This window comes from Miscanthus floridulus, chromosome 8 (genome assembly GCF_019320115.1).
Source record: "Miscanthus floridulus cultivar M001 chromosome 8, ASM1932011v1, whole genome shotgun sequence".
NCBI classification, from domain to species: domain Eukaryota; kingdom Viridiplantae; phylum Streptophyta; class Magnoliopsida; order Poales; family Poaceae; genus Miscanthus; species Miscanthus floridulus.
Window position 1 is genome coordinate 182,464,313 of NC_089587.1, and position 27,016 is coordinate 182,491,328.

Here is a 27,016-nt window from a genome sequence, read left to right on the forward strand (position 1 = left end):
GCGTCAACACGTCTCTAGCAACGATTAGATGGATCAAACACGAAGATTATGGGGGCCGGCCACTAATGTCTTCGTGCTCGGCATTCTTCACCGTCATGGCTCCACGAGGCAACGGTGGCACCAAACGCTGCTGACCGCAAGCCAATAAGAAAAGAGCAAGATCAAAAAAGGCATGCAGGATAATCATGCATGTACGTGTGCATGCTTCACGTACAGAGCAATCCAGCTTGTTGTGCACGTGAGGTACTGCTACTACGGAACCACCCGGACATCACGCCGTGGCCGTCTAGAGGCATAAGGACGACATCGCCCGGACTACTTACTCTGACCACCTGCCGCGTCACAATGATGATCGCCACGAAGAGCGGCGCCATGACAACCGCGACTGCCGCCATGATGATAGTTCGGAAAGCTCGAGAGCCGGGCAACTTCGTCAACGCCGACCAGATAATGTCATACGCCACCAACCGACGATTCCAGAATCATCCATCCAGTAAACAAAGGAGCATTCAAGATCTAAAAGGCGTGCTGGCTAATTCTGGCTTGCATGCATGGGTTCATGATCTACGTCATCATGCAAGCTAGTTATATAGCTTCTACAAGCAAGCCACGTCGACCACGTCCCGAGCGGCTCCACCGAGCTCCGACCACCAGACCACGTCGACCACGTCCTGAGCGGCTCCGCCGAGCTCCGACCACCAGACCACGTCGCAATGATGATCGCCACGAAGAACGGCGCTATGACAACCGCGACCACCGTCACAACAGGCTGAAAAGTACGAGGATCGGACAACTTTATCGCCATCGACCAGATTTCTATCCAAAGATAAGTACACTTCTAATATTTATATTTAATATAATTTTCATTACGATGTTTCTCCACAGCGTCCTTGCCATGATTATTCTTCAAATAACGTTTGTCCATGTATACCATCTTAAATATAACATACAGCTATACTTAATGCAAATCCTCGACCAGTCATGTTGACGCTCGATGCCTCCAGAGACGGCCCTGTCTCCGGCTCCTCCCTACACATGCACGAACGTCTGCCCTCTGCGTTATCGATGGTCGGCAGCGGCTCCTTAGCGACGCTTTGTTCTTCCTACATGTGCATGGGCTCCGCGCCCCGCGTTATGGTTAACGGGCTAACTAGGGCTGGAGACTCAGCTACATACTAACTGGTCGGGCGGTTTATGTTAAGTATAAACACAAACTTTACATTAACACTGATGTTTACAAAGCACCAACTGCTTTATCACATCATGCTCATGACTGCTGAGCGTTATTTCTTCATCGCTGATTTTTTCTCCATAAATTATTATTTTGTACATCATGTACTACCATTCTACATATTTATATTGCAGGAATTTCGAGCTATGTTCGGGGACTTCGTCGCTCGCTTCTCGACCACGGCTCGGGGACTTTGTCGCTCGCTTCTCGACCACGGCTCGGGGACTGCCTTGATCACTCTCTGACCATGGCTCGGAGACTTCGTCGCTCGCTCCTCGACCTATGCTCGGGGACTGCCTCGATCACTCTCCGACCACGGCTCGGGGACTTCGTCGCTCGCTCCTCGACGTGTGCTCGGGGACTGCCTCGACCACTCTCCGACCATGGCTCGGGGACTTCGTCGCTCGCTCCTCGACCTACGCTCACGGACTGCCTCGATCACTCTCCGACCATAGCTCGGGGACTTCGTCGCTCGCTTCTCGACCTATGCTCGGGGACTACCTCGATCACTCTCCGACCATAGCTCAGGGACTTCATCGCTCGCTCCTCGACCTGTGCTCGAGGACTGCCTCGATCACTCTCCGACCACGGCCCGGGGACTTTGTCGCTCGCTCCTCGACCTGTGCTCGGGGACTGCCTCGACCACTCTCCGACCACGGCTCAGGGACTTTGCGTCTCGACTATATGTGACTGGCAACTCGCATACAGTTGGGATATTTTTTTCTCACTTAGACCTTGCTACAAGGCTCATACCTCGCCTTCCAGCAAGCTCGGGGACTACATCGATACGATGCACCTGCCGGTGCATCTCGTATCGCCTGTACGACGATTGGATTCTCAATTTAACTGGGAATTCTTTTTAGACCCTGGCACCACGTGCCTACGTCACCTACTACCAGACTCGGTGACTAAGTGGGCACACTTCACCTTGCGGTGAATGTGTTTGTTTTTCGACTACTACGCCTCTGATGATCAAGGACGCTACGCTTCAAGACGCACTTACATTTCTTTTCAGAAATATAAGTGGGCACACTTCCCAGGGCGGAAATTTTTTTCTTTCTTTTTAAGAGCACCATACATTCTTCGGACAACCTACTTCTCCGGCGACAACGGTGGTCGGATATGTCAAGAACTCAAGCCTCACCGTTCGGAGAAGGTTAAAATGGCGTGTCGCATCAGAATACATGGCGCTCGGGGACTAGCTGTGGGGGATATACCCCCGGGTACCACAAGATGGTACATGGGCCGCACCATCCGAGGTGGCCCGGCCTGTAAGATCGAGGCGTGCACAATAAGATTACAAGTTGTACTAGATATTGTAATAGTACCAAATATGATACTTTACTTGTAACCCTCCTCCTCCAGACTATATAAGGAGAGGCAGGGGTCCCCCTCAGGAAGGACAACAGATCTCACCCCAGATCAATACAAATAACAGAGCACATGACATAGGGTTTTACGCCACACTGGCGGCCTGAACCTGTATAAATCTTGTGTCTTGTGCCTCTGTAACCATCTGGTTCCTGAGTACACGCACCGTCTACTGATAATCTACCACCACGGGCATCCCCCTCGGTAGACTGCCGACCATATTTCGTCGACATAGGCACCGATGTTTTTCGTACCAGGCGAACATGGTAAAGCATGTCAGATGCGTCTGAACATAAACAGTATTATGGGCGCCGACAACCATCTCATATCCGATAGCGTGGGCAACAAGACTAGGTAGCACACGTATACACTCTCTTTCTCTATGACTTTTAAGGCTATCCCTTTCAACTATAAAAGGGGATGTGCTCTCTCCCAACAAGGGACGCTAGACAACTCGAGGACTCGACGACCTGAGGACTCGAACTACTCAACAGCTCTAGAACTCGATAGCTACACAGAGCATACGCTCCAATACTTAGCGCACGTTAGAGCATCTGTCACACTCTTCCATTCGGTTCAGAGTCCGATCGGGCCTCTAACACCCTCTTTCTCATTTCTTACTCGTTTGTAACCCCACAACAAATTTCGAGCACCTGGGCTCAGGAATAAAGTCACCGACCGACTGAAACTGGACGTAGGGCACGTTGCCTGAACCAGTATAAATCTTGTGTCATTGCATGCTAGGCCACATCCGATCACAACACACGGTAAAACTACAAATATTTACTTGTCGGACACATTTCGCACCGATAGGTCTGCTAAATTATCTATGGGTAAGTCTTTAGCTCAATTAATTATCTATTAATAGAAACGGATGATTAGATAATACAAATCATTTTAGTTTCATGTTTCTAATGGGGGACCCACATGCTGATCATACTTTATTGTCTGAACGCAGGACTTTTAGTTTTAGGGTCTATCTTTTGACGTGGGTTGACATATATATCTAGCCAAACTAATCTACACGATCCAGTAGAGTTGCGAACCCCTCTAGTTTCATAAAAAAAACTAATCACGAAATAGACCCCCGTTATAACGAGTTACCTCCAATTAACCCGTTTGGATTGTGGTATTTCTAAAGAAAAAATATGATAATCAAGATTCCTCTATTTTATATTGTTGTATTGTATGCGTTGTTCATGGCGTTTGCAACGTAGGACTAAACTTATCCTTCCCTCCAGAAAGTTTCCCTCGCCTATGCATTTTGGAGGAGAAAAAACATCCAGACTTAAGCTAAAGGAAAATTTCCAGTGATGTGACACATTGCTGTCTCACTTGTGTGAGGTAGTCAACTACCCAAGCTAATCTCATGCTACCAAGTTTACCCAAAAAGCGACATCACTAGTCAAAACAAAAATGAGATTCTTCTATTATCTCATTCCTGCATTCCAAACGCTTCCTATAAAATTCCGTCTTTTTTATTCCTCTTTTACCATATCATTTTTTTCCTATTTCTGTATTTTCTCTCCCCCTGTGTTTTCTATTCCTCCATCCCAAACGGCCTCTTAAATTGTGAGCGCAGGATGCTTGGGCCCAGTCTTTTGACGTGGGGTTCAGGGTCCATATTTTAGTCATCTCTAACTAATTTCAGTTATTTTTATGAAAAATTTAAGGAGTAAATGTGATGTTTAAAATTTGAACAGAGCTAACTACGGTTGACGGTGGATCATTGACCTGAGTTAATCCTTTCCCCTTGTATTCAACTTTTGTGTTTAAATAATAATACAGTACCGGTGTGATATTTATGTATCACCGTTTTTTGACCTGTTCGTCCAAATGTCGGGTAAGAGGATGCCTCTCTGATGAACTACCTTTTCACTTTGGTGGCAAGAGGATATGCCTCTACGTGCAGCGTATGACAGCAGTCGTATACCACTGTTCAGCAAAAAGATTGAGTGCAAAACTCAAGTTGGCACATCACAGAAGATTGCATAACCCCACGGGTTAGATGAGAGCGCGAAGAGTAGATTGCATGATTCAAAGGTTCAGATCGATTTGCATAATAAATTAAACAAGGTGATGTTACTTTGAGACCGACTAGACCCCATCCAAAGCTGTTTGGCAACAATTGAGCCCCAAATTTTGCCCCGTGCTGGGCCAGAAGGAAACGGGAAGCCCAGTACAAACAATGGGCCATTGCCAGAGCCAACTAAATTTGTTTTTGCTTCGGTTGGGGTGCGCCAGGCCCTACCTTCAGTGCAACGTCTGGGCGACGCTCGAGAGCCCCCGTGGCAAGCCACTGTGGTGGACCCTCCCCCACAAAAAATAAATTTAATATCAAAGTGAACACATGGCCCACATATCAGATATTAAACTGATAAGAACAGATACTACACTTGATCTTAGCCAAAAGGCCGAGAAAGGTATGAGTTCCTGTGTTGGCCTGCCCCTTCTTTTATAGCTCCGTCCCTCCATGCTTCGTCCTGGCTAGGAGATGTGGTACTAAACGCTTGCCTCTGCAACAAACGCAACCGGCTGCGGGCGGGCGCGGGCAACCTGAGCGAAGAAAGCGAAGCTAGGCCGTGTTCTAGTAGCGGGCTTCCCGTCGCGTGCGTCCGGCCCATTGGGAGCCTGTTAACTTGTATAGTCAAGAAGAGTCACAGTCACAGTCACAGACACCGGGCGGGAGGCGCATCCACTCGCCACCGCACGCGGCCGGCCGGCGGGGAGGCTGCTTCCGGAATCCGGAGCTCTCCCAAGCGCCCGCGGAGGAGGACCGGCCTGGTACGAACAGTCGCTGCGCCCGCGAGTCCTCGAGATATCAGCGGAGGGAAGTGTTTTTCTTTTCCCCAAGATTTGGTCGCTCCAATTGTGTTTGCTGTGTAGATTTAGTTAGTCTTGGTCTCTTGGAGGTAGAAGTTTAAACTATTATCAAAGGAGGGAAGGCAGTCGCGCTTTTGTGAAGTTTCATAAATCATAGTAACGCGCAGGGACGGTTTTGGAAAGGAGCTGTTAGATGAGCTATGACCATATCCGGTGAAAGCTGTACTGTTACAAGCTTTGTTATAGTATACTGTATCACTGCTAAGCTGTATTGTGGCAGGCTTTGTGTACTATCCTCTTAATGAAATAGACGAGGCTTCTAATTTCTCAGTAAATGAAACACTAAGGTAGTGATACTGTATTGATTTATATCACATACTTATGTACTCTATTTTTTTTCTCCCCAGGACAACAAAAAATTGTATATGTTTCACCGGGTGGAAGGGTTTCTGCCTTCTCAACTGAAGGCAAGTCTCTTGGAATAGCATCTTGCTGTGTGGCTAACCTTTCAAAGGGAACGAGAATCTAGCACCGTCAGAATACACGTTGTGACGTTGACCGGTGAATGCAGTCAAGGATGTTTTTTTTGGTGAATAATATTGTTTTAATAGATAATTGCAATTTAGATGCTAGTTATAGAAAAGAAAAGCAAAATAACACCCTGTCAAGACTTGGGAAGCCGACTAGGGAGATTGCCAATAAACTTACGTGGCGCATACCTGTTCATTGGTCGATGAACAAATGCCATGTCATCCGCAACTAGAAAGCCGACTGGGTCCACCGGTGGCCAATCCACATGCCAATAAGCTAAATGGAGGGGATCACACCTCAGTGGAGGGATGATTCATAACCCGATAGAGCTTATCACCAATTGGAAGACCGATAGGCGATTCATAACCCAATAGGGATTATCACCGACTGGAAGACCGATAGGCGATTCATAACCCAATAGGGCTTATCGCCAATTGGAAGACCGATAGGTCTATTAGCTTTACAACCCAATAGGGCTTATCACCAATTGGAAGACGATAGGCGATTAAAACCAAATGGTACTTATCGCCAATTAGAAGACCGATGGGACTGTTAGCTTTACAATTGATTGTTAATAGGCATGTCGGCAATTGGAAAATCAATAGGTCTGCCACAAAATAGTCATATGTGAACAACAATTGACTTATGTGGCATAACTTATCGGTTCTCTGCCTGATTACATATCGGCTCCCCATTTGTCGATTAATCCAATACCGGCTTCAAAAGAGCCGGCAATGTGTTATTTTTGCAATTTTCTGTAACTAGCACCTATATTTGCACCATCATCTATTTAAGACGATATTATTTCAAAAGAATCGTTAAGAATGTATTAATTTGTGAGAACTGCTCGAGTGCTCAGTACGTAAATACGTGATCCACATGTGGGTGTTGCCTAGACCTCCTGTTCTATGTGCATCATTCGCGATATGGTCTTCAAAGCTGACCCGGAGTCATACTTATCTATAGATATGAAAACACAGGTAAGACCCTCTGATTAAGAGACATAATCGAGACAAGTTGGCATTTTTACTATTGGAAGAATAGAAATGCTATACAGTTTCGAAAGGGAAGCCTAAACTTGGTGCGTTCAATTTACACGCCATTGGGTGCCCCCATGTATCACAGTAAAGCCATTACAAAAGGATTATAGCATAGAGATAAACATCGAATAAGGTGGCAAAACGACCAAAACGAAAATGAGCGTTAAAAACAAGTCACTTCTACAAACTGGGAGACTAGTGAAGTCGTCATGCTGGCATAACATGTTACTTCTCAAGTCGAGCTAAGGTACCTAAAATAACCTCACGCAGCAGCTTCAACCTTCTGGGACTTGTTAGAATTCTTCTCTGATTCGGGGTTTCTATCTCGCTTCCCGTTGAAATGCTTTCCTCCTCTCTGGTTCTTTAAAGCCCTAGAAAATCAAGAAAAAGAATAATTAAGCCATGTTATCTTCCACAGAAAGGTTAAGACAACTCTTGTTGAAGATGGTGTACGGCCCTATATAAGAGCAGAAACCCAAGGGCTTTCACTTGAAAGTGGCGCCCCTAGTTTTACATGAACATACCTGTAATTTTAACAAACAAAACCGTAATTTCAAGGAAGTTGAGCCTCAGCTGGCTGAGGCCTGAAGGTGTAGATGTACACCCAAACCAACCAGGTTTCAATTCCAAGTCCTCATAGAGGCAAATTTGGGTGCATGTTTTCTTTTTGACATAAAGCCAACTAGTTCCTCAAAGGTTTAGTTTAAGTGTCCAAGAAAAAAAAACTGCAACTTACATCAATTATACTGAGTAAATAAGGTGTCTGTGGTGCCAAATTCAACAGTTAGCCCAGTTAATTATATTGAGTAAACAAGGTGTCGTGGTTTAAATGTTTAATTGTGACAGTTAGCAAAGGTATCATTTATGTTAGTGTCAGCTTCCATGAGGAGAATTGCTTACACATATCATCAAGCGCATGGAGGTTCTTTTGTGAACTTCCTGAGATAATACAGTGCAAACAAGACAAAGAGATAAAACCAAACAGAGTTGACAGAGAACACACTAATACCTTCCCTTGTAGCTTCTACTATCCTTGTACTTTCCTTGAATGCCGCGAATTGTGTTCCAATAATCTTTCTCAGCTTCACCTGCAAAAACAGATAGGTACTGCCTAAGATCTGAAAATATAATTCCTATCTGGTGCATTCAGTAACATCGATGAAAACTGATCCCACCAAGTATACCACCATAAAGTGGAATAACACCCTCTACAGCAAGGATGCTATTCAACACTGTTCATTAATAAGCTATGAGAAGAAAACCAAAGCCAAACAAAAAGAAAAAGAAAAACTTTATCTGCACTAGTAACTATTCCCCCCTCTGGTAAAATAAAAGTGCGTTCCTAGAATGGGTAAAGCTAAATTGATTCTGTCGATAATATCTTTATAAATATCAAGACAAGCCACAAGAAAATGATTCTGAATTGTCTGAAAAAAATACTTCTATAGTATCCAAATTTTATTAGACTTACAAAAACAACTGAACAGAAACTGGTGGTCAAAATTTTGCTTTTTGAGCTCCTAAATGGCCACAAGGACACTAATTTGTTACTAGAGCAACAACTTGTAACAGAATAGATTAAATTCAAGATTCAAAAAGTCAAAGTCAATAAAGAACAGCTGCTGCTCTTACCAGTCACAGGCTCCAAAGTAACAATGTGGTCTTTAATTATCAAGCCACATTCATCAGCAAGTACAGCGGACATGCGGGCCATTTCAGCTGCCTTAGAATCTTCAAAGCCACCTTCAAAGCGGTCAATAATAATCTAAGGCTCTAAGCTAGACTTCATGAGTCTGAAGAGCAAGTGTGGATGTAGACTCCCGTGCATCCATGTGTTATGGCAAGTAGAGCCGGCCCAGGGGCCCACGTGGTACTGTAGCGATGCGGTACTGTAGTACGTGAACAGATTAGATTAGATTGTTTGGTTTGTTAGGAAAGAGATATGTGGTTTAGTTTGTTAGGAAAGATATATGTTAGATTGATTCGGTTATGATATTTTCTTAGGGGTCAAGTCAGTCATCTCTATAAAAAAGAGAACCCTATATCAGTTATAGTGAAGGAAGAAGCAACAATTAAGTTGCTGGCTTCCCCTGGGAGCCAGCTGTTCGTGCCCTCTCTCCCTCGCGTGAACAGTACCCCGTGGGTACTGTAGCTCCATCGCCGCATCTCCCTCTCAATCCTCCAGCCACGTAACATCTAGTATCAGAGATCTCTGGTTCGATCATATCCACCCCCTGCCATCAGCGCCAGCGCCGTCGGCCGCGTCGGGGTTGTCGTCCACATCCTCGGGAGCGCCCCTGATGTTGGAATCTTTGGCCGCCGACGTGGCTGCGATTGCCCGCGGCATGACGGCCATGCAGGCGACCCTGGCCGCCCTCATCCCACCACCTCCCCCTCCACAACAGCCGGCACCACCACCACCTTCACAGCCGTCGCAACCGCAGGTGATCTTCCCCTACGGCATGCCCCAGACCAGCGGGACGGGGGTGCCCTCCACTTGCTGCGGTCCCAGGGCGTTCCCATCCAGCAGATCAAGTTCCCGTCGTCGCCGTCACCGCTTCCGTCTTGGATCGCCGGTTCGTCAAAACCCATCTACACTGCGCCCAGTACCCAGCCGCACCTACCGCCGCTTCCGGCCACCAGGGCTGTCTTGGCGCCTGGCGGTGCCCCGGCTTCGGACGTCTTCTACGGCGGGGTGGACGGCCCCTGTTCCACGGCGACAACCTGATGCCGACGCTCTCTGCCGCGTCGCCCTTGATGGACAGCACGGGCGTGGCGCCCTCGGCCGCCGCACAAGCCCCGTTGGAGTTCGCCACATCACCGATGAAGGCCCCGGCTGCCATAACTCTGGCAGTCTCATCACCAGCTTCGCCAACAACCCCGCCAGCACTAGTGTCACCAATGCAGGCAATCATCCATGCATCGACATTGGCGGACATGGTGCCTTTGTCGCTGCCTCTACGAGCCACAGCACCGATCCCTCGAGCAGGGCCGTGGTTGTTTGCATGCGCTTATTTTCTGCCGGCTCAGCAGTAGGCCTTCAAAGCTCCATCGGTCGCTTGGAGTACGCCTCCAGCACAACCCCGCTCGGCTGCACCCATAGCGGGGGTGGGCACCATCGACTCCACGTGCAGGCGCTCCATGGATTTGATCCGGGCAGATTCGATTCCACGCAAATCAGATGGAGCAGCCAAGTTTGGCACCTCGAGGAGGAAGCAGGTCTGCCATGGCGATCTTCTCTGGACCGCAAGGTCTTCCGCTCCATCAATCGCCACAGCTCGAGGACGAGCTGTCTTCGAGGGGTGGAGTAGTGTTATGGCAAGTAGAGACGGCCCAGGGGCCCACGTGATACTGTAGCGACGTGGTACTGTAGCACGTGAACAGATTAGATTAGATTGTTTGGTTTGTTAGGAAAGAGATATGTGGTTTGGTTTGTTAGGAAAGATATATGTTAGATTGATTCGGTTAGGATATTTTCTTAGGGGTCAAGCTAGTCATCTCTAAAAAAAGAACCATGTATCAGTTATAGTGAAGGAAGAAGCAACAATTAAGTTGCTGGCTTCCCCTGGGAGCCAGCTGTTCCTGTCCTCTCTCCCTCACGTGAACAGTACCCGTGGGTACTGTAGCTCCATTGCCGCCTCTCCCTCTCAGTCCTCCAGCCACATAACACCATGACTCTTGGCTCAAGAGGGAAGAAGGTGAATTGGGTCACTGAAAACGCATTAAGGTTCTGTTTCACATGGCTTCACCAACAGTTTCACGAGCTGTTGTGAGCTATTTTGTGTCAAATACTCTTTTTCAAAACAGCTTCGTGGGTGAAGCTTCTTTTTTACACTCTAACAAAGCAACGGAGAGAAGTGAAATTGAGAAAAAGTAGCTTTCATAGCTCTCCTCCTCATTTCCCTCTCTCAGGCATGCATGAAGCTATTGGTAAAGCTGTTTTGCCAAACAGTTTTTCCAAAACAGCTCAGCTTCACCAAGGAAATTGCTCGTGAAGTTGTTTTTCCAACTTCAATAATAAAGCTGAGCTGTGCTAAACGGGGCCTACGCTAGAGGGAAACAAGAGGGCAGCAACTTGACCTATACGGCTATACCTGTTGGTGGATACGTTTTACCCGTTTTCAAACCCTTACATGTTTTATTCGGATAGAATATGGATAATTTTCTATCTAATAGAAATGGGTAGGGTAGGGTATGGACAAATGGCGGACCCAAGGCCCGGCGACCAGTAGCAGAGCATGGAGAGGAAACAAGGGGGGCTAAGAAATTTTGAATGACAATTATACTAGGTAGCCGCAATATATTACAGGCTCTCCTATCATTTCTTTTATTCTTTATACAGCCTAGGTTTCCAACTTTTGATTTGTAGCTTTACAGAATAGCTTTTTTTTACCAAGGTTCAAAAAGGAGCCAGGTGGTATCTAGGCGGTGACCCACTGCCTAGAACCTAAACGAGCATAGGCGTTTAAGGCGTTTTTCTAGGTGCTTTAATTTTTACACACACACACACACACACACACACACACACACACACACACACACACACACACACACATATATATATATATATATATATATATATATATATATATATATATATATATATATATATATATATATATATATATTACCTTGAATAAAAGAAGGAATAAGAGACCTGTAAACCTAAAGTTGGAAGAAAGGCCATCAAATAAGTCTAGCCCACCTTATCCATCCACCATCCTCCTCTTAGCCGCACGAACCAGAGTCCTTATTCTGCTTTCTCCGCCTCCCTTCCCTGCTCCATCCTCCCTGCTTTCGTCCCCGGCGACGCCCGCCTCCTCCCTCCTTTTCTGGGGACGCGCGCTTCATCCCTCCTTCTCCGACGCCACCCGCTCCTCTTGGCTGCACCTACCGTCTCCGTGGCGGCGCATTCGTCGGACGTCGACACATTCCTTCCTCCCAGATGTGCCCTAGCCTCCACTCATCCCCTGCCACCTCTCTTGTCCATGCCGGCGGCCCGCCCTCATCCCGGCCGCTCCTATCCTCCACCTACCCCTTAGGCGAGGCGGCACCCCTCTGCCTAGCGCATAAGCGCGTCTAGTAGCGCCTTTTTGAACACTGTTTTTTACATAGCAACATGATGAGAAAAGTACTACATGCAGTGACAAATAGGGAAGGAAGGGGGCAAGAGCCCAGGTTCGCCTCCAAGAGGCTCCGCCACGGCCGGCCACCCTAGGCACCTGCCCAGGCTCCGTCATCGGCACGTGCTTAGCCTTTCATCGCAGCACCCTTAGTCGGAAGCTTCAAAATCACATGACCTAATCAATGTATTAAGTCTCGCTCGGGCTTCATTTTAGCTATGGGTCCGCTACTGATATGGAGAGTAAATTATCTATGGGTAAGTCTTTAGCTAAATTAATTATCTATTAATAGAAACGGGTGATTAGATAATACAAATCATTTTAGTTTCATGTTTCTAATGTGGGACCCACATGTTGATCATACTTTATTGTCTGAACGCAGGACTTTTAGTTTTAGGGTCTATCTTTTGACGTGGGTCGACATATATATCTAGCCAAACTAATCTGCACGATCCTGTAGAGGTGCAAATTCCTTCAGTTTCATAAAAAAAACTAATCACGAAATAGACACCCGTTATAACGAGTTACCTCCAATTAACCCGTTTGGATTGTGGTATTTCTAAAGGAAAAAATAAAATAATCAAGATTCCTCTATTTTATATTGTTGTATTGTATGGGTTGTTCATGGCGTTTGCAACGTAGGACTAAACTTATCGTTCCCTCCGGAAAGTTTCCCTCGCCTATGCATTTTGGAGGAGAAAAAACATCCAGACTTAAGCTAAAAGAATTTTTCCAGTGATGTGACACATTGCTGTCTCACTTGTCTGAGGTAGTCAACTACCCAAGCTAATCTCATGCTACCAAGTTTACCCAAAAAGCGACATCACTAGTCAAAACAAAAATGAGATTCTTCTATTATCTCATTCATGCATTCCAAACTCTTCCTATAAAATTCCGTCTTTTTTATTCCTCTTTTACCATATCAATTTGTTTCTATTCCTCCTTCCCAAATAGCCTCTTAAATTGTGAGCGCGGAATGCTTGGGCCCAATGTTTTGACGTGGGGTTCAGGGTCCATATTTTAGTCATCTCTAACTAATTTCAGTTATTTTTACAAAAAATTTAAGGTGTAAATGTGATGTTTAAAATTTGAACACAGAGCTAACCACGGTTGACGGTGGATCACTGACCTGAGTTAATCCTTTCCGCTTGTATTCAACTTTTGTGTTCTTTCGGGGTTTTTTTTAAATAATAATACAGTACCGGTGTGATATTTATGTATCACCGTTTTTTGACCTGTTCGTGCCTCTCTGATGAACTACCTTTTCACTTTGGTGGCAAGAGGATATGCCTCTACGTGCAGCGTATGACAGCAGTCGTATACCACTGTTCAGCAAAAAGATTAGAGTGCAAAACAGAAGATCGATTGCATAACCCCACGGGTTAGATGAGAGCGCGAAGAGTAGATTGCATGATTCATCAAAGGTTCAGATCTATTTGCATAATAAATTAAACAAGGTGACATTACTTTGAGACCGACTAGACCCATCCAAAGCTGTTTGGCAACAATTGAGCCCCAAATTTTGCCCCGTGCTGGGCCAAAAGGAAACGGAAAGCCCAGTACAAACAATGGGCCATTGCCAGAGCCAACTAAATTTGTTTTTGCTTCGGTGGGGGTGCGCCAGGCCCAGCCTTCAGTGCAACGGCTGGGCGACGCTCGAGGGCCCCAGTGGCAAGCCACGGTGGTGGACCCTCCCCCCACAAAAAATAAATTTAATATCAAAGTGAACATGGCCCACATATCAGATATTAAACTGATAAGAACAGATACTACACTTGATCTTAGCCAAAAGGCCGAGAAAGGTATGAGTTCCTGTGTTGGCCTGCCCCTTGTTTTATAGCTCCGTCCCTCCATGCTTCGTCCTGGCTAGGAGATGTGGTACTAAACGCTTGCCTCTGCAACAAACGCAACCGGCTGCGGGCGGGCGCGGGCAACCTGAGCGAAGAAAGCGAAGCTAGGCCGTGTTCTAGTAGCGGGCTTCCCGTCGCGTGCGTCCGGCCCATTGGGAGCCTGTTAACTTGTATAGTCAAGAAGAGTCACAGGCACCGGGCGGGAGGCGCATCCGCTCGCCACCGCACGCGGCCGGCCGGCGGGGAGGCTGCTTCCGGAATCCGGAGCTCTCCCAAGCGCCCGCGGAGGAGGACCGGTTTCACTCTCCTCCTAGTGCTTCTGTTCCTCAGCTGGTAGCCTGGTACGAACAGTCGCTGCGCCCGCGAGTCCTCGAGATATCAGCGGAGGGAAGTGTTTTTCTTTTCCCCAAGATTTGGCGTTGTGGTACTAGAGATTCTCGTTGCCTTTGAATGGATCCTTGGTGTCCGTCGTGTACTCGTGTATTTGGTCGCTCCAATTGTGTTTGCTGTGTAGATTTAGTTAGTCTTGGTCTCTTGGAGGTAGAAGTTTAAACTATTATCAAAGGAGGGAAGGCAGTCGCGCTTTTGCGAAGTTTCATAAATCATAGTAACGCGGAGGGACGGTTTTGGAAAGGAGCTGTTAGATGAGCTATCACCATATCCGGTGAAAGCTGTACTGTTACAAGCTTTGTTATAGTATACTGTATCACTGCTAAGCTGTATTGTGGCAGGCTTTGTGTACTATCCTCTTAATGAAATACGGGTGAATGGCCCGATCGAGAAAAAGCAGGCTTTGTGTACCTTACTGTCATATAGTTCGGGTTCTTGATTCTGTTGCCGGTTGTTGTAAGACTGGTGAGCAATGCAGATTATCTTTGGTTATATATGACTATTGTGGCTGCAGATTCAGTGAATGCTCCATGTTGACATAGATGAGGCTTATAATTTCTCAGTAAATGAAACACTAAGGTAGGGATAATGTACTGATTTATATCACATACTTATGTAGTCTATTTTTTTCTCCCCGGGTCAACGAAATTTTGTATATGTTTCACCCGGTGGAAGGGTTTATGGCTTCTCAACTGAAGGCAAGTCTCTTGGAAGAGCATCTAGCACTGTGTGGCTAACCTTTAAAAGGGAACGAGAATCTAGCACCGTCAGAATACATGTTGTGATGTGGCCCTTGCATTGACCGGTGAATGCAATCAAGAATGTTTTTTTTTTGGTGAATAATATTGTTTTAGTAGATAATTGCAAATTTAGATGCTAGTTATAGAAAAGAAATGCAAAATAACACCCTGTCAGCACTTGGGAAGCCGACTGGGGAGATTGCCAATAAACCTACGTGGCGCATACCTATTCATTGGTCGATGAGCAAATGCCATGTCATCAGCAACTAGAAAGCCGACTGGGTCCACCGGTGGCCAATCCACATGCCAATAAGCTAAATGGAGGGGATCACACCTCAGTGGAGGGACGATTCATAACCCGATAGAGCTTATCACCAATTGGAAGACCGATAGGCGATTCATAACCCCATAGGGATTATCACCAACTTGAAGTCCGATAGGCGATTCATAACCCAATAGGGCTTATCGCCAATTGGAAAACCGATAGGTCTATTAGCTTTACAACCCAATAGGGCTTATCACCAATTGGAAGACTGATAGGCGATTCATAACCAAATAGTACTTATCGCCAATTATAGGCCTGTTAGCTTTACAATTGATTGTTAATAGGCATGTCGGCAATTGGAAAATCAATAGGTCTGCCACAAAATAGTCATATGTGAACAACAATTGACTTATGTGGCATAACTTATCGGTTCTCTGCCTGATTACATATCGGCTCCCCATTTGTCGATTAATCCAGTACCGGCTTCAAAAGAGCCGGCAATGTGTTATTTTTGCAATTTTCTGTAACTAGCACCTATATTTGCACCATCATCTATTTAAGACGATATTATTTCAAAAGAATCGTTAAGAATGTATACATAAATACGTGATCCACATGTGGGTGTTGCCTAGACCTCCTGTTCTATGTGCATCATTCGCGATATGGTCTTCAAAGCTGACCCGGAGTCATACTTATCTATAGATATGAAAACACAGGTAGAGACCCTCTGATTAAGAGACATAATCGAGACAAGTTGGCATTTTTACTATTGGAAGAATAGAAATGCTATACAGTTTCGGAAGGGAAGCCTAAACTTGGTGCGTTCAATTTACACGCCATTGGGTGCCCCCATGTATCACAGTAAAGCCATTACAAAAGGATTATAGCATAGAGATAAACATCGAATAAGGTGGCAAAACGAAAATGATCGTTAAAAACAAGTCACTTCTACAAACTGGGAGACTAGTGAAGTCGTCATGCTGGCATAACATGTTACTTCTCAAGTCGACCTAAGGTACCTAAAATAACCTCACGCAGCAGCTTCAACCTTCTGGGACTTGTTAGAATTCTTCTCTGATTCGGGGTTTCTATCTCGCTTCCCGTTGAAATGCTTTCCTCCTCTCTGGTTCTTTAAAGCCCTAGAAAATCAAGAAAAAGAATAATTAAGCCATGTTATCTTCCACAGAAAGGTTAAGACAACTCTTGTTGAAGATGGTGTACGGCCCTATATAAGAGCAGAAACCCAAGGGCTTTCACTTGAAAGTGGCGCCCCTAGTTTTACATGAACATACGTGTAATTTTAACAAACAAAACTGTAATTTCAAGGAAGTTGAGCCTCAGCTGGCTGAGGCCTGAAGGTGTAGATGTACACCCAAACCAACCAGGTTTCAATTCCAAGTCCTCATAGAGGCAAATTTGGGTGCATGTTTTCTTTTTGACATAAAGCCAACTAGTTCCTCAAAGGTTTAGTTTAAGTGTCCAAGAAAAAAAAAACTGCAGCTTACATCAATTATACTGAGTAAATAAGGTGTCTGTGGTGCCAAATTCAACAGTTAGCCCAGTTAATTATATTGAGTAAACAAGGTGTCGTGGTTTAACTCCGCCTATGGTGGGGCGCCTTTGGTGTCCCAGCATAGCAGGTCCCAAGCCCTGGTAAAGGAGGAGGGTTGTGTTAGGCGTGGCGAGCCAATGTAAAAACTTAGCCACTTAAATGGAGATGAAACCCGAAAGAAAATCGTTGGGGCGTAACCCTCTTAGCGACGCGCCATATCGGAACCCAGGTATGGTGTTAAATGGGCAAGGGCCGGGTCGTCACCCCCGTGACGCGCCGTGTCTTGATCTGGGCATGGTGTCAAGTAACCAAGGATCGGGTCGTCGCTTCCTTAGTGGCGCGCTACATCGGCGCCCGGGTGTAGTGAAAAATGAGCAAGGGTCTTCGCATCAGAGTCGACGGGTGCGAAGGGTAAGGAAGCTAGTCGAACCAACTAGGATCCGTTTAGGTAGTTGGAATGTAGGGTCACTTACAGGTAAGTTAAGAGAATTAGTCGATACCGCGACTAGGAGGCGTGTAAATATATTATGCGTTCAAGAGACTAAATGGAAGGGTCAGAAGGCGAAGGAGGTGGACAATACAGGTTTCAAGCTTTGGTACACAGGGACAGTCGCGAATAGAAATGGAGTATGAGTTTTGATTGATAAGAGCCTCAAGAATGGTGTGGTGGGAGTGAGAAGGCAAGGAGATAGGATTATCTTAGTCAAGCTTGTCGTTGGTGATATGGTCTTGAACGTAATTAGTGCGTATGCCCCCCAAGTAGGCCTCGACGAGAGTGCTAAGAGACAATTCTGGGAAGACTTAGATGGCCTGGTTAGAGCTATACCTAGTAGTGAGAAGCTTTTTATAGGAGGAGATCTTAATGGGCATGTAGGTACTACAAGCGCAGGTTTCGAGGCAGTTCATGGAGGTTTTGGGTATGGTAGTAGGAATCAGGAGGGGGAGGAAGTTCTGGACTTCGTGGTAGCTTTTGACCTGATGATAGCCAACACTTTCTTTAGAAAGAGAGAATCTCATCTAGTGACCTTCAGTAGCGGACAACACTGTAGCCAGATTGACTTTGTCCTCGCAAGAAGAAAGGACAAACGAGCATGCTTGGATTGCAAGGTGATACCATGGGAGTGTGTTGTTTCTCAACATAAGCTTTTGGTGGCAGATTTTCGTTTTCAGGTGCGTGTCCGTAGGGATAAACAAGCTAAGATTGAAAGAACAAAATGGTGGAAACTGAAAGGGGAGACGTCAGAGGTGTTTAGGGAAAGGGTTATCAAAGAGGGCTCTTGGAAGGAAGAAGACGACATAAACAATATGTGGGACAAGATGGCAACCAACATTCGAAAGGTAGCCTCAGAAGTGTGTGGAGTAACCAAAGGAAGGGGACGCGAGGCTAAAGATACTTGGTGGTGGAACGAGGAAGTCCAAAGGGCTATTAAGGAGAAGAAAGAATGCTATAGACGCTTGTACCATGACAGGAGTGTGGACAACATAGAGAAGTATAAGGTGGCAAAGAAGACTGCAAAGCGAGCTGTAAGTGTGGCAAAGGGTAGAGCGTACGAGGATCTTTACCAACATTTGAGTACGAAGGAAGGAGAGAAGGACATTTATAGGATGGTTAGGGTTCGTGAGAGAAAGACACGGGACTTCAACCAAGTTAAGTGCATTAAGGATGAAAGGGAGCATCTCTTGGTAAAGGAGGATGAGATCCGACATCGATGGCAAGAGTATTTTGACAAATTGTTCAATGGTGAGAATATGGACACAACCTTTCAGTTAGATGACTCTTTTGATGACACCAATAGACGCTTTGTGCGGAGAATCCAAGAATCTGAGGTCAGAGAGGCGTTGAAAAGGATGAAAGGAGGCAAGGCGATGGGACCGGATGGTATCCCAATCGAGGTGTGGAGATGCCTCGGGGACATAGCTGTAGTATGGTTAACCAAGCTGTTCAACCATATTTTTCGATCGAACAAGATGCCTGGTGAGTGGAGGAGAAGTATATTGGTACCGATCTACAAGAATAAAGGGGATATTCAAAGTTGTACAAATTATCGGGGAATTAAGTTGATGAGCCATACTATGAAGCTATGGGAGAGAGTTATCGAGCATCGCTTGAGAGCAATAACGCGGGTCTCTATGAACCAATTTGGTTTCATGCCCGGAAGGTCAACCATGGAAGCCATTTTCTTAATAAGACAAGTTATGAAGCGGTATAGGGAGAAGAAGAAGGACCTACACATGGTTTTTATTGACTTGGAGAAGGCTTATGATAAAATACCAAGGAATGTTATGTGGTGGGCTTTGGACAAACATAAAGTTCCAACGAAGTACGTTGGGCTCATTAAGGACATGTACAGCAATGTTGTGACTAGAGTTCGAACAAGTGATGGAGACACGGATGACTTCCCGATTAGGATAGGACTACATCAAGGGTCAGCTTTGAGCCCTTATTTGTTTGCTTTAGTGATGGATGAGGTTACAAGGGACATACAAGGGGACATCCCTTGGTGTATGCTTTTTGCGGACGATGTAGTGCTAGTTGATGAAAGCCGGACAGGAGTGAATCAGAAACTGGAGTTATGGCGGGAGACTTTGGAGTCCAAAGGTTTTAGACTTAGTAGAAATAAAACTGAGTATATGAGATGTGACTTCGGCACTACTACTCGGGAGGAGGAAGATGTTAGTTTGGAAGGTCAAGTAGTGCCTAGGAAGGATACCTTTCGATATTTAGGATCAATGCTACAGAGGGACGGGGATATTGATGAAGATGTTAGCCATAGAATCAAAGCAGGGTGGATGAAGTGGCGGCAAACGTCTGGTGTCCTATGTGACAAAAGGGTACCACAGAAGCTAAAAGGCAAGTTTTATAGGACGGCGATTAGACCTGCTATGTTGTATGGTGCAGAATGTTGGCCTACGAAAAGACGACATATTCAACAGCTAAGTGTCGCGGAAATGCGTATGTTGCGTTGGATTTGCGGTCATACAAGAAGGGATCGAATTCGGAACGATGATATACGTGAGAGATTAGGGGTAGCGCCAATTGAAGAAAAGCTTGTCCAACACCGGTTGAGATGGTTTGGACATGTGCAACGGAGACCTCCAGATGCACCGGTGCGTAGTGGAATCCTAAGTCAGGATAGTAACGTGAAGAGAGGCAGAGGAAGACCGAAGTTGACTTGGGTAGAGGCAATAAAAGGAGACTTGAAAGGATGGAATATACCCAAAGACTTAGCCTTAGATAGGAGTGCTTGGAAGACAGCTATTCACGTGCCTGAACCTTGATTGTTTCTGTTGGGTTTCAACTCTAGCCTACCCCAACTTGTTTGGGACTTAAAGGCTTTGTTGTTGTTGTTGTTGTTGTTGTTGTTGTTGTTGTTGAAGGTGTCGTGGTTTAAATGTTTAATTGTGACAGTTAGCCAAGGTATCATTTATGTTAGTGTCAGCTTCCATGAGGAGAATTGCTTAAACATATCATCAAGCGCATGGAGGTTCTTTTGTGAACTTCCTGAGACAATACAGTGAAAACAAGACAAAGAGATAAAACCAAACAGAGTTGACAGAGAACACACTAATACCTTCCCTTGTAGCTTCTACTATCCTTGTACTTTCCTTGAATGCCGCGAATTGTGTTCCAATAATCTTTCTCAGCTTCACCTGCAAAAACAGATAGGTACTGCCTAAGATCTGAAAATATAATTCATATCTGGTGCATTCAGTAACATTGATGAAAACTGATCCCACCAAGTATACCACCATAAAGTGGAATAACATCCTCTACAGCAAGGATGCTATTCAATACTGTTCATTAATAAGCTATGAGAAGAAAACCAAAGCCAAACAAAAAGAAAAAGAAAAACTTTATCTGCACTAGTAACTATTCCCCCCTCTGGTAAAATAAAAGTGCATTCCTAGAATGGGTAAAGCCAAATTGATTCTGTCAATAATATCTTTATAAATATCAAGACAAGCCACAAGAAAATGATTCTGAATTGTCTGAAAAAAATACTTCTATAGTATCCAAATTTTATTAGACTTACAAAAACAACTGAACAGAAACTGGTGGTCAAAATTTTGCTTTTTGAGCTCCTAAATGGCCACAAGGACACTAATTTGTTACTAGAGCAACAACTTGTAACAGAACAGATTAAATTCAAGATTCAAAAAGTCAAAGTCAATAAAGAACAGCTGCTGCTCTTACCAGTCACAGGCTCCAAAGTAACAATGTGGTCTTTAATTATCAAGCCACCTTCATCAGCAAGTACAGCGGACATGCGGGCCATTTCAGCTGCCTTAGAATCTTCAAAGCGAAGGTATCCTGAATTATCCCCGATGCTGAAGTCCACATACTTCAGGAGGAAACATATTTAAAGAAACATATCATTATCAACAAGTGCTGAAGGTAAATGGGATGCAGAATACATGTCATTACTTGGTATTCAAATATGAGTTTCCATTTAGTAGCATCGTGGCTGTAAATTGTGAGGTTTCCGTTAACGAAATTTCAGAACATTTGCCGGTAAATAACCAATAGATCCTAAAGAAGTTACAGCATTTTGAAAGGCAAAGGAAAGTATATGGAGTATCATCAAAGAAAGTTCTAACCGGCACCAATATTTTTTTTCCTCGGATGCCCAGGAGAGATTTGGTAACTGGTGTGCCGGGGGAGGTGATTCCTCAACTGGTACCAAATAACTCAGTTCCCTGGCATGCCTTCCAGTGAAAACGTGCCTACTACCACCACCCCATCTTTCTTTTAAATATGTTCTCTCCATGCCAGAAGAGTCATAATTTTGCATCCACGCAGCCATTAAGCATGTCAGAATTTTCAAGAAAAACAGCCATCCAACTCCCTAAATGGCCTCCAGCCACTACCATGATCAGTAAAGCATATCAGCAAGGGCAACAGTGAGGCAGCAGGTAGCACATCTCGTGCTAGTCATCAGGAGCTATTATCTAGCAGCTTGAGGATGACAGTCGCAGGAGAGAAAAGGAATTCAGGAAGGACAAAAGAGAGAGGGAGGAGTTTCAAGCAGCACAAAACTAGAAGACAGGACAAATACAGCAGGTATCTGTCTACGTAATTACTTGCAGAATACCCATGGGGCCATGGGGCCCATTCCAAAAGGCATAGATAGAACAGGAATGAAACAATGCCAAGTAGGGGCACTACAGTTAAGCCCGACTTACAGGGTAGAAAAATAATCTTTGTATATACTTAAAGGCAAGCTATTGGCCAGGTGGCTGACTTCGATGGCACATGGTTAAAAATGTTTTGAAAGCGTATGGCATAGGAGAAAACACTTAATTAGAGGCAGAGCACATAAGTGCAAGTTATTCTGGCAAACAATAAATTTCCCCACTAAAGGTTGTATGAGTCGTCTAGACACCTTTTCATTCTTAATATCATGATATGCAGCTCTCCTGCATATTCGAGAGAGAGAGAGAGAGATAAGGCAAACAAAAGAATTTACCCATGTAATCCATGAACTGAAATTTGAGTCCTCAGCGACACTTGTTGAGCATAGGTGAATTTATAAAAAGTGGTATACTTCCTATCTACATGATAGGCCAGAAAAAGTGAAAAGAAACCCATACCATTTCACTTCAAGACAAAAAATGGAAGTATTACTGTTAAACCAACAAAAGCAAAATCCAGAAAGAGGCATGAATTATCATTACCCGAACAGTTCCAAATTTTTTGAATGCTTCTTTTAGATCCTCCCTTGATATTTGGTTCTTCACATTCACATCGCCAGAAATGTTTTTGCCATCCCTGCTCAATGATTCACTATCACCATGTTTATCACTTTCTACCGGGGCATCACCAATACACTTCTCGGACTCTGCAGCTTCCGCAGTGTTTAGTTCTTTCTCTTTGGTCATGTCATCTGAGGACTTCCCTTGCTTAGTACCATCGCTCTCAACAGTGGACTCTGGCCCCTGGCCTGAGAGTTTTTCCATGGAACTGGAAACCTCTAATTTCGTGGCAGAGTCATTCCCTTCATCTATGTTATCTTGCTGCACCACAGAATCAACCATGGTCTTCTTCAATTTGAAGGCCACAATTAGACCTTTTGGATAGCTGCAACCAAATTTCAAGGACTATAAGAGACAAAAATAATAATAACTGACCAAATAGGCTGTAAGATACAGATACTCACCCTTCATCCTGGTTACCCTTTCTAGGGCGTGCCTTTTCATATGCTTCTTTTTTGGACTCCTGTTCGGCATCAAACTCCTTCCTTCATAATTCAGGCAAGTAACAGTCAAAATATCAAAGATGTCATTGAGTTAAAATACAAAACATGTAAAGAAGTCAGGACAGGAAATCTGTGTGAATAAAGATGTTCACTTAGATTCAAGATAGTTAGAAAAATGGCTAGCCTATCATAATACATTCCAATGGCAATGAAAAGAAAGGAAAGCAAGTTCCCAAAGGCAGGAAGCTAGATCATTTTATGAAGGCATTAATGGGCATCTGTTTTATTTGTACAAATAGAAAAGTGGTTTACTTTGGCCTTATTTCCAGATTTGCCCCTGCAAATACTAAAGCATTGTCCATAATACTTTTTGCATCCTCTTCTTCAGAAAACTCAACCAAAGCAGTCCCGCAGAAGTGTTTTTTGTTGACAATATTGCGTGGAAGCCTCACGCTGTTTACCTATGAATTTATACCAAAGCACATAAAAATGTTATGTTATTTACCCAAACAAATGCACAATTCCTCTACTTCCATTGCAGATTAACAGTATATAACTTGAAAAGGGCATAATAACTCTTAAAGTCTCCAGATATCTTTCACATCGGAAGCAAACCATACTCATAGTCACATAAAACAGGTTCACCACCTTCGACCCTCGACCCAGGTTCGTCGACCCCGACCCGGGTTCACAGGTTCATTTTCGACCCGAAGTGTAAAAATCTCTCGTGAGTAGCATACCACGTACCGCGACCCCGTACCTTGACCCCATCGACCCAGAAACTTTGTGACTACGACCATACTGCAAAAGAATACTAATAGAACAGAAATATGCAGTCAAGGGCCTGAACAGGACACACGGCAGAGCAGAACAGATAATTATATTTGTCTATGCTTAGGCAGTTCGCCATGCTGCTGTTTTTTATTACAAGTTAAAAATCTTGATCTGCCATATTGAACAAATTGAATGAAATATATGCAGTTGGTTATTATATGAATCTTATTTCAATTTCATTCAATCCATTTCCTAACCAACCAGTAGCACACTAACTGCAGTATTTGAATGAAAATAGATAGAACACACCTTCGCATAGTTTGTGAAAAAAGATAGAACACACCTTCGCATAATTTGTGAAAAAATATTGGATGCCTTCCAGCTTTACATTGTAAGGTAGCGGAGATACAGCAATAGTCCTTGAGTCTACTTGTTCTATGATCTCATCTGGCTTCGAGAATTCACTAGCTCTACCAATCTTCTTTCCTGCAATTGAAGTACAGTAGAAATGAACCGACTCATATTCATTCCAATCCGCCTCTTAAATCAACTATTCATTGTATAGAACCATGTCCCTTGACTTACAATAGAAGTTCATACTAATATCCACTTTCCAGTAAAATATCCGTAAAGCAGAGATCATAATCAAGTGCAAGCCAAGGCAAGGTGTCATCTTAAGACTGTGGCAGTATATACAAATGCTAGCCACAACTTGTTCATAATTCAAGCTCAAGGGATCTACGTTTGTCGATATTTTTAATGGAGAATAGGACGATCTAAAATCTCAACTACATTGAGAAACACAAGATTTACATTAAATCTCTGCTACAAAGCTCAGGTGTTTAGCCTGTGACAGAACTAAACCAAACTTCCTGAAAAAAAGTGAGGGAAGGGCAGGAATTGGCTTACCATCCTCCGATACGCGGAGGACTGGAGAACGCCGGAGCACCTCAGCAACCGCAAGCACGGTCTCCTCTGGCATAGTCTCGGCCTTCACATCTGCGTCCAGCCCCAGGTGGGACTTCATCCGCGAGAAGGAGCATATCAAGGGCAAGCTCACCACTGCACAGTTGGCAAAAACAACAGAAAATTCAGCCTCAGCTCGCCCACAAAACCAAACAGCAGGGAGATGGAGCAAGCGGGCGAGGGGCGCTACATCCGTCGTCGCTCTGCTCGACCGTCTCCCGCAGGAACTTGTCGCGGGGGAGGTTGCTGTCGCTTAAGTAGAACTCCACCTGGGGCAACCAAATCAGATACGTACTTTTCCGAAGAATCGCACGGGAAAAAGGAAAAAAAAAATGTTGTGCAGCTGGGGCAACAAGGCGGGGTCGCGAACCTGGCGAAGGACTTTCTTCGCCTTGCCCTCGTCGAGCGGCGCGGCGGCGGTGGCGGCCATGGATTGCTGGTCGCCGATCGCGATCGAGCTGGACTGCTGGAGACTGGAGAGGAATCGCCGCTGCCCGCTAGGGTTTAATTCGGGTGGTTTTAGGAGCAGCGCCGGCGCGGGTGGAGCGTCGGCGAGGAACTTGCGGCGGCGGATGTTCTCTCCATGAGTCCATGTAGTCTCTACCGGCCCGGCCCACAATCCCAACACGATGGCTTCCAAAACGGCCGGTCTCGAAGGCACTTGGGCTGCGAGAGGCCTCCACGCAAATAATATTGTTTTTTTTTCATTCAAGTCAGCAGAGCCGTGACTGCACTGAACAACTGAAGCAGTCGCCATTCGCCGACGGCCCGACGTGGACGTGCCAAACCGGCCTGACCCGTGCGCGTTTCTCCTGCCCGCGTATCCGTGCGATTCGGACCGAGGGTCCGCCCGTCCGGATAGAGATACGGTCTCCCCTTACGTGCAGGACCGACCCTCATGCTCGCTCTGCCTCTAACCTCCGAGCCAGTGGTAGAATCCTATCTCATCATCAGTTATCTTGATTTCTGATAGGAACCGCGTGTGGGGCGCTAGCTCTTTCCCTGAACAGACAGAAACCGGATAGCTTCCGGGATAAGCATGTTCTCCCTAGTGGCATCTCTCTTTGTGACTGCCACTGGTGCCTGCTGCGTGCTCGACCCGAGCCAAGAGCTGTCATAGTGTCATGCATGCTCCGTTGATTTCAGCTTTGTCTGTTTAGTGGTTTCCGGATCAGTCTATTCTTCAAGCTCGCTGTTTGCTCGTGTCTTCTCTTTCATTACTCAACGGTCGTTATCAGCTTAGTGGTACGCCTAACTGTCCCTTTTGTTGACATGATACCGGAATTTGCAGTAGCTTAGTTTTCTATACTTGCCAAGATTGGGCTCATGCACTACTACTAGAGCACAAAAGCATGCTTGCATACTTGCTATTAATGGCACACTTGCGTCTCGTGCCAACCTATATGCGACGCGACGCGAGAAATGTTTGCATTTGTACTAGTGGCACACAGACGCACGCACTTGCGGTTCATGCGACCATTCTAAAGCTACTTTATTTTATCGGTGTACTCCCTCCGTGAGAAATGTTTTTTTTTTTTTTGACGGAGGGAGTAAAGAGATGGAGCCGGACAGACAGAGCAACAGGTGATGGGGTCACTAGTCGGCAGTCGCTACGCCAACTTGGCCCAGGCGGGCCGGGCAGCGTCGCGAGCGCACAGGCACAGCACCCCAGGGGCCCAGGCCCTAGCCGAAGGATCCAGATCTCGCCTGTGATTCGCCCGGCGGGGACTGGGGAGGGCCACCGGCTGACCTGTCACCCCCGTATCCGCAGGGGATAAGCGCGATCGTCCGGGGGGCCAACCGGGACGAGCCAGCTGGCGCGGGGCGACCGCACCCGGGTGATTGGGTGAAAGGAGACGCTTTGGGCCGCCGGGGCCCGGACGCTGTCACCGTCGCGGTCGCATCGCATCCGGCGCCCCCTCCGACCTCCGTCTCGTGTCGCACAGGCACAGCGGCGTACTGTAACGAGTAACGACGAGCGATACCAACCGCGCCTTTTCCCGTGTAATAATGCGAAAAGGCTTTTTTAATCAGAGAGTAAAAGGGCGTGCAAGTGTGAAGGGTATCTGCGTGCACTTGCAGCGTGTAGGCACAGAACTTGTCACCATCCAAAGGAGCAAAACTTGCTTGTATACTGTATTGTACTATCGCACTGCTGTTATT

General features: G+C 45.6%; 2 protein-coding genes and 2 non-coding genes across 4 annotated transcripts; all 4 read right to left on the reverse strand.

The window, feature by feature from the left end:
• Window positions 1-4,832: 4,832 nt before the first annotated feature.
• LOC136478737 (U2 spliceosomal RNA) lies at window positions 4,833-5,029 on the reverse strand. Its single transcript, XR_010764450.1, has one exon. It is a non-coding gene; the product is annotated as a U2 spliceosomal RNA (small nuclear RNA).
• A 1,999-nt stretch (window positions 5,030-7,028) lies between these two features.
• LOC136477684 (la protein 1-like) lies at window positions 7,029-8,730 on the reverse strand. Its single transcript, XM_066475927.1, has 3 exons — window positions 8,629-8,730; window positions 8,006-8,084; window positions 7,029-7,367 (listed from the first exon to the last, which is right to left on the reverse strand). Exons 1-3 carry the CDS (start codon window positions 8,708-8,710, stop codon window positions 7,259-7,261), a joined length of 270 nt encoding a protein of 89 aa, XP_066332024.1. The 5' UTR covers window positions 8,711-8,730; the 3' UTR covers window positions 7,029-7,258.
• Window positions 8,731-13,729: 4,999 nt separating this feature from the next.
• LOC136478725 (U2 spliceosomal RNA) lies at window positions 13,730-13,925 on the reverse strand. Its single transcript, XR_010764439.1, has one exon. It is a non-coding gene; the product is annotated as a U2 spliceosomal RNA (small nuclear RNA).
• Window positions 13,926-16,110: 2,185 nt separating this feature from the next.
• Window positions 16,111-25,418, reverse strand: LOC136477676 (la protein 1-like). The gene is made up of 10 exons (XM_066475918.1): window positions 25,224-25,418; window positions 25,044-25,122; window positions 24,797-24,949; window positions 24,231-24,373; window positions 23,426-23,574; window positions 23,075-23,155; window positions 22,593-22,995; window positions 21,112-21,259; window positions 20,489-20,567; window positions 16,111-16,503 (listed from the first exon to the last, which is right to left on the reverse strand). Exons 1-10 carry the CDS (start codon window positions 25,281-25,283, stop codon window positions 16,395-16,397), a joined length of 1,404 nt encoding a protein of 467 aa, XP_066332015.1. The 5' UTR covers window positions 25,284-25,418; the 3' UTR covers window positions 16,111-16,394.
• Window positions 25,419-27,016: the final 1,598 nt, after the last annotated feature.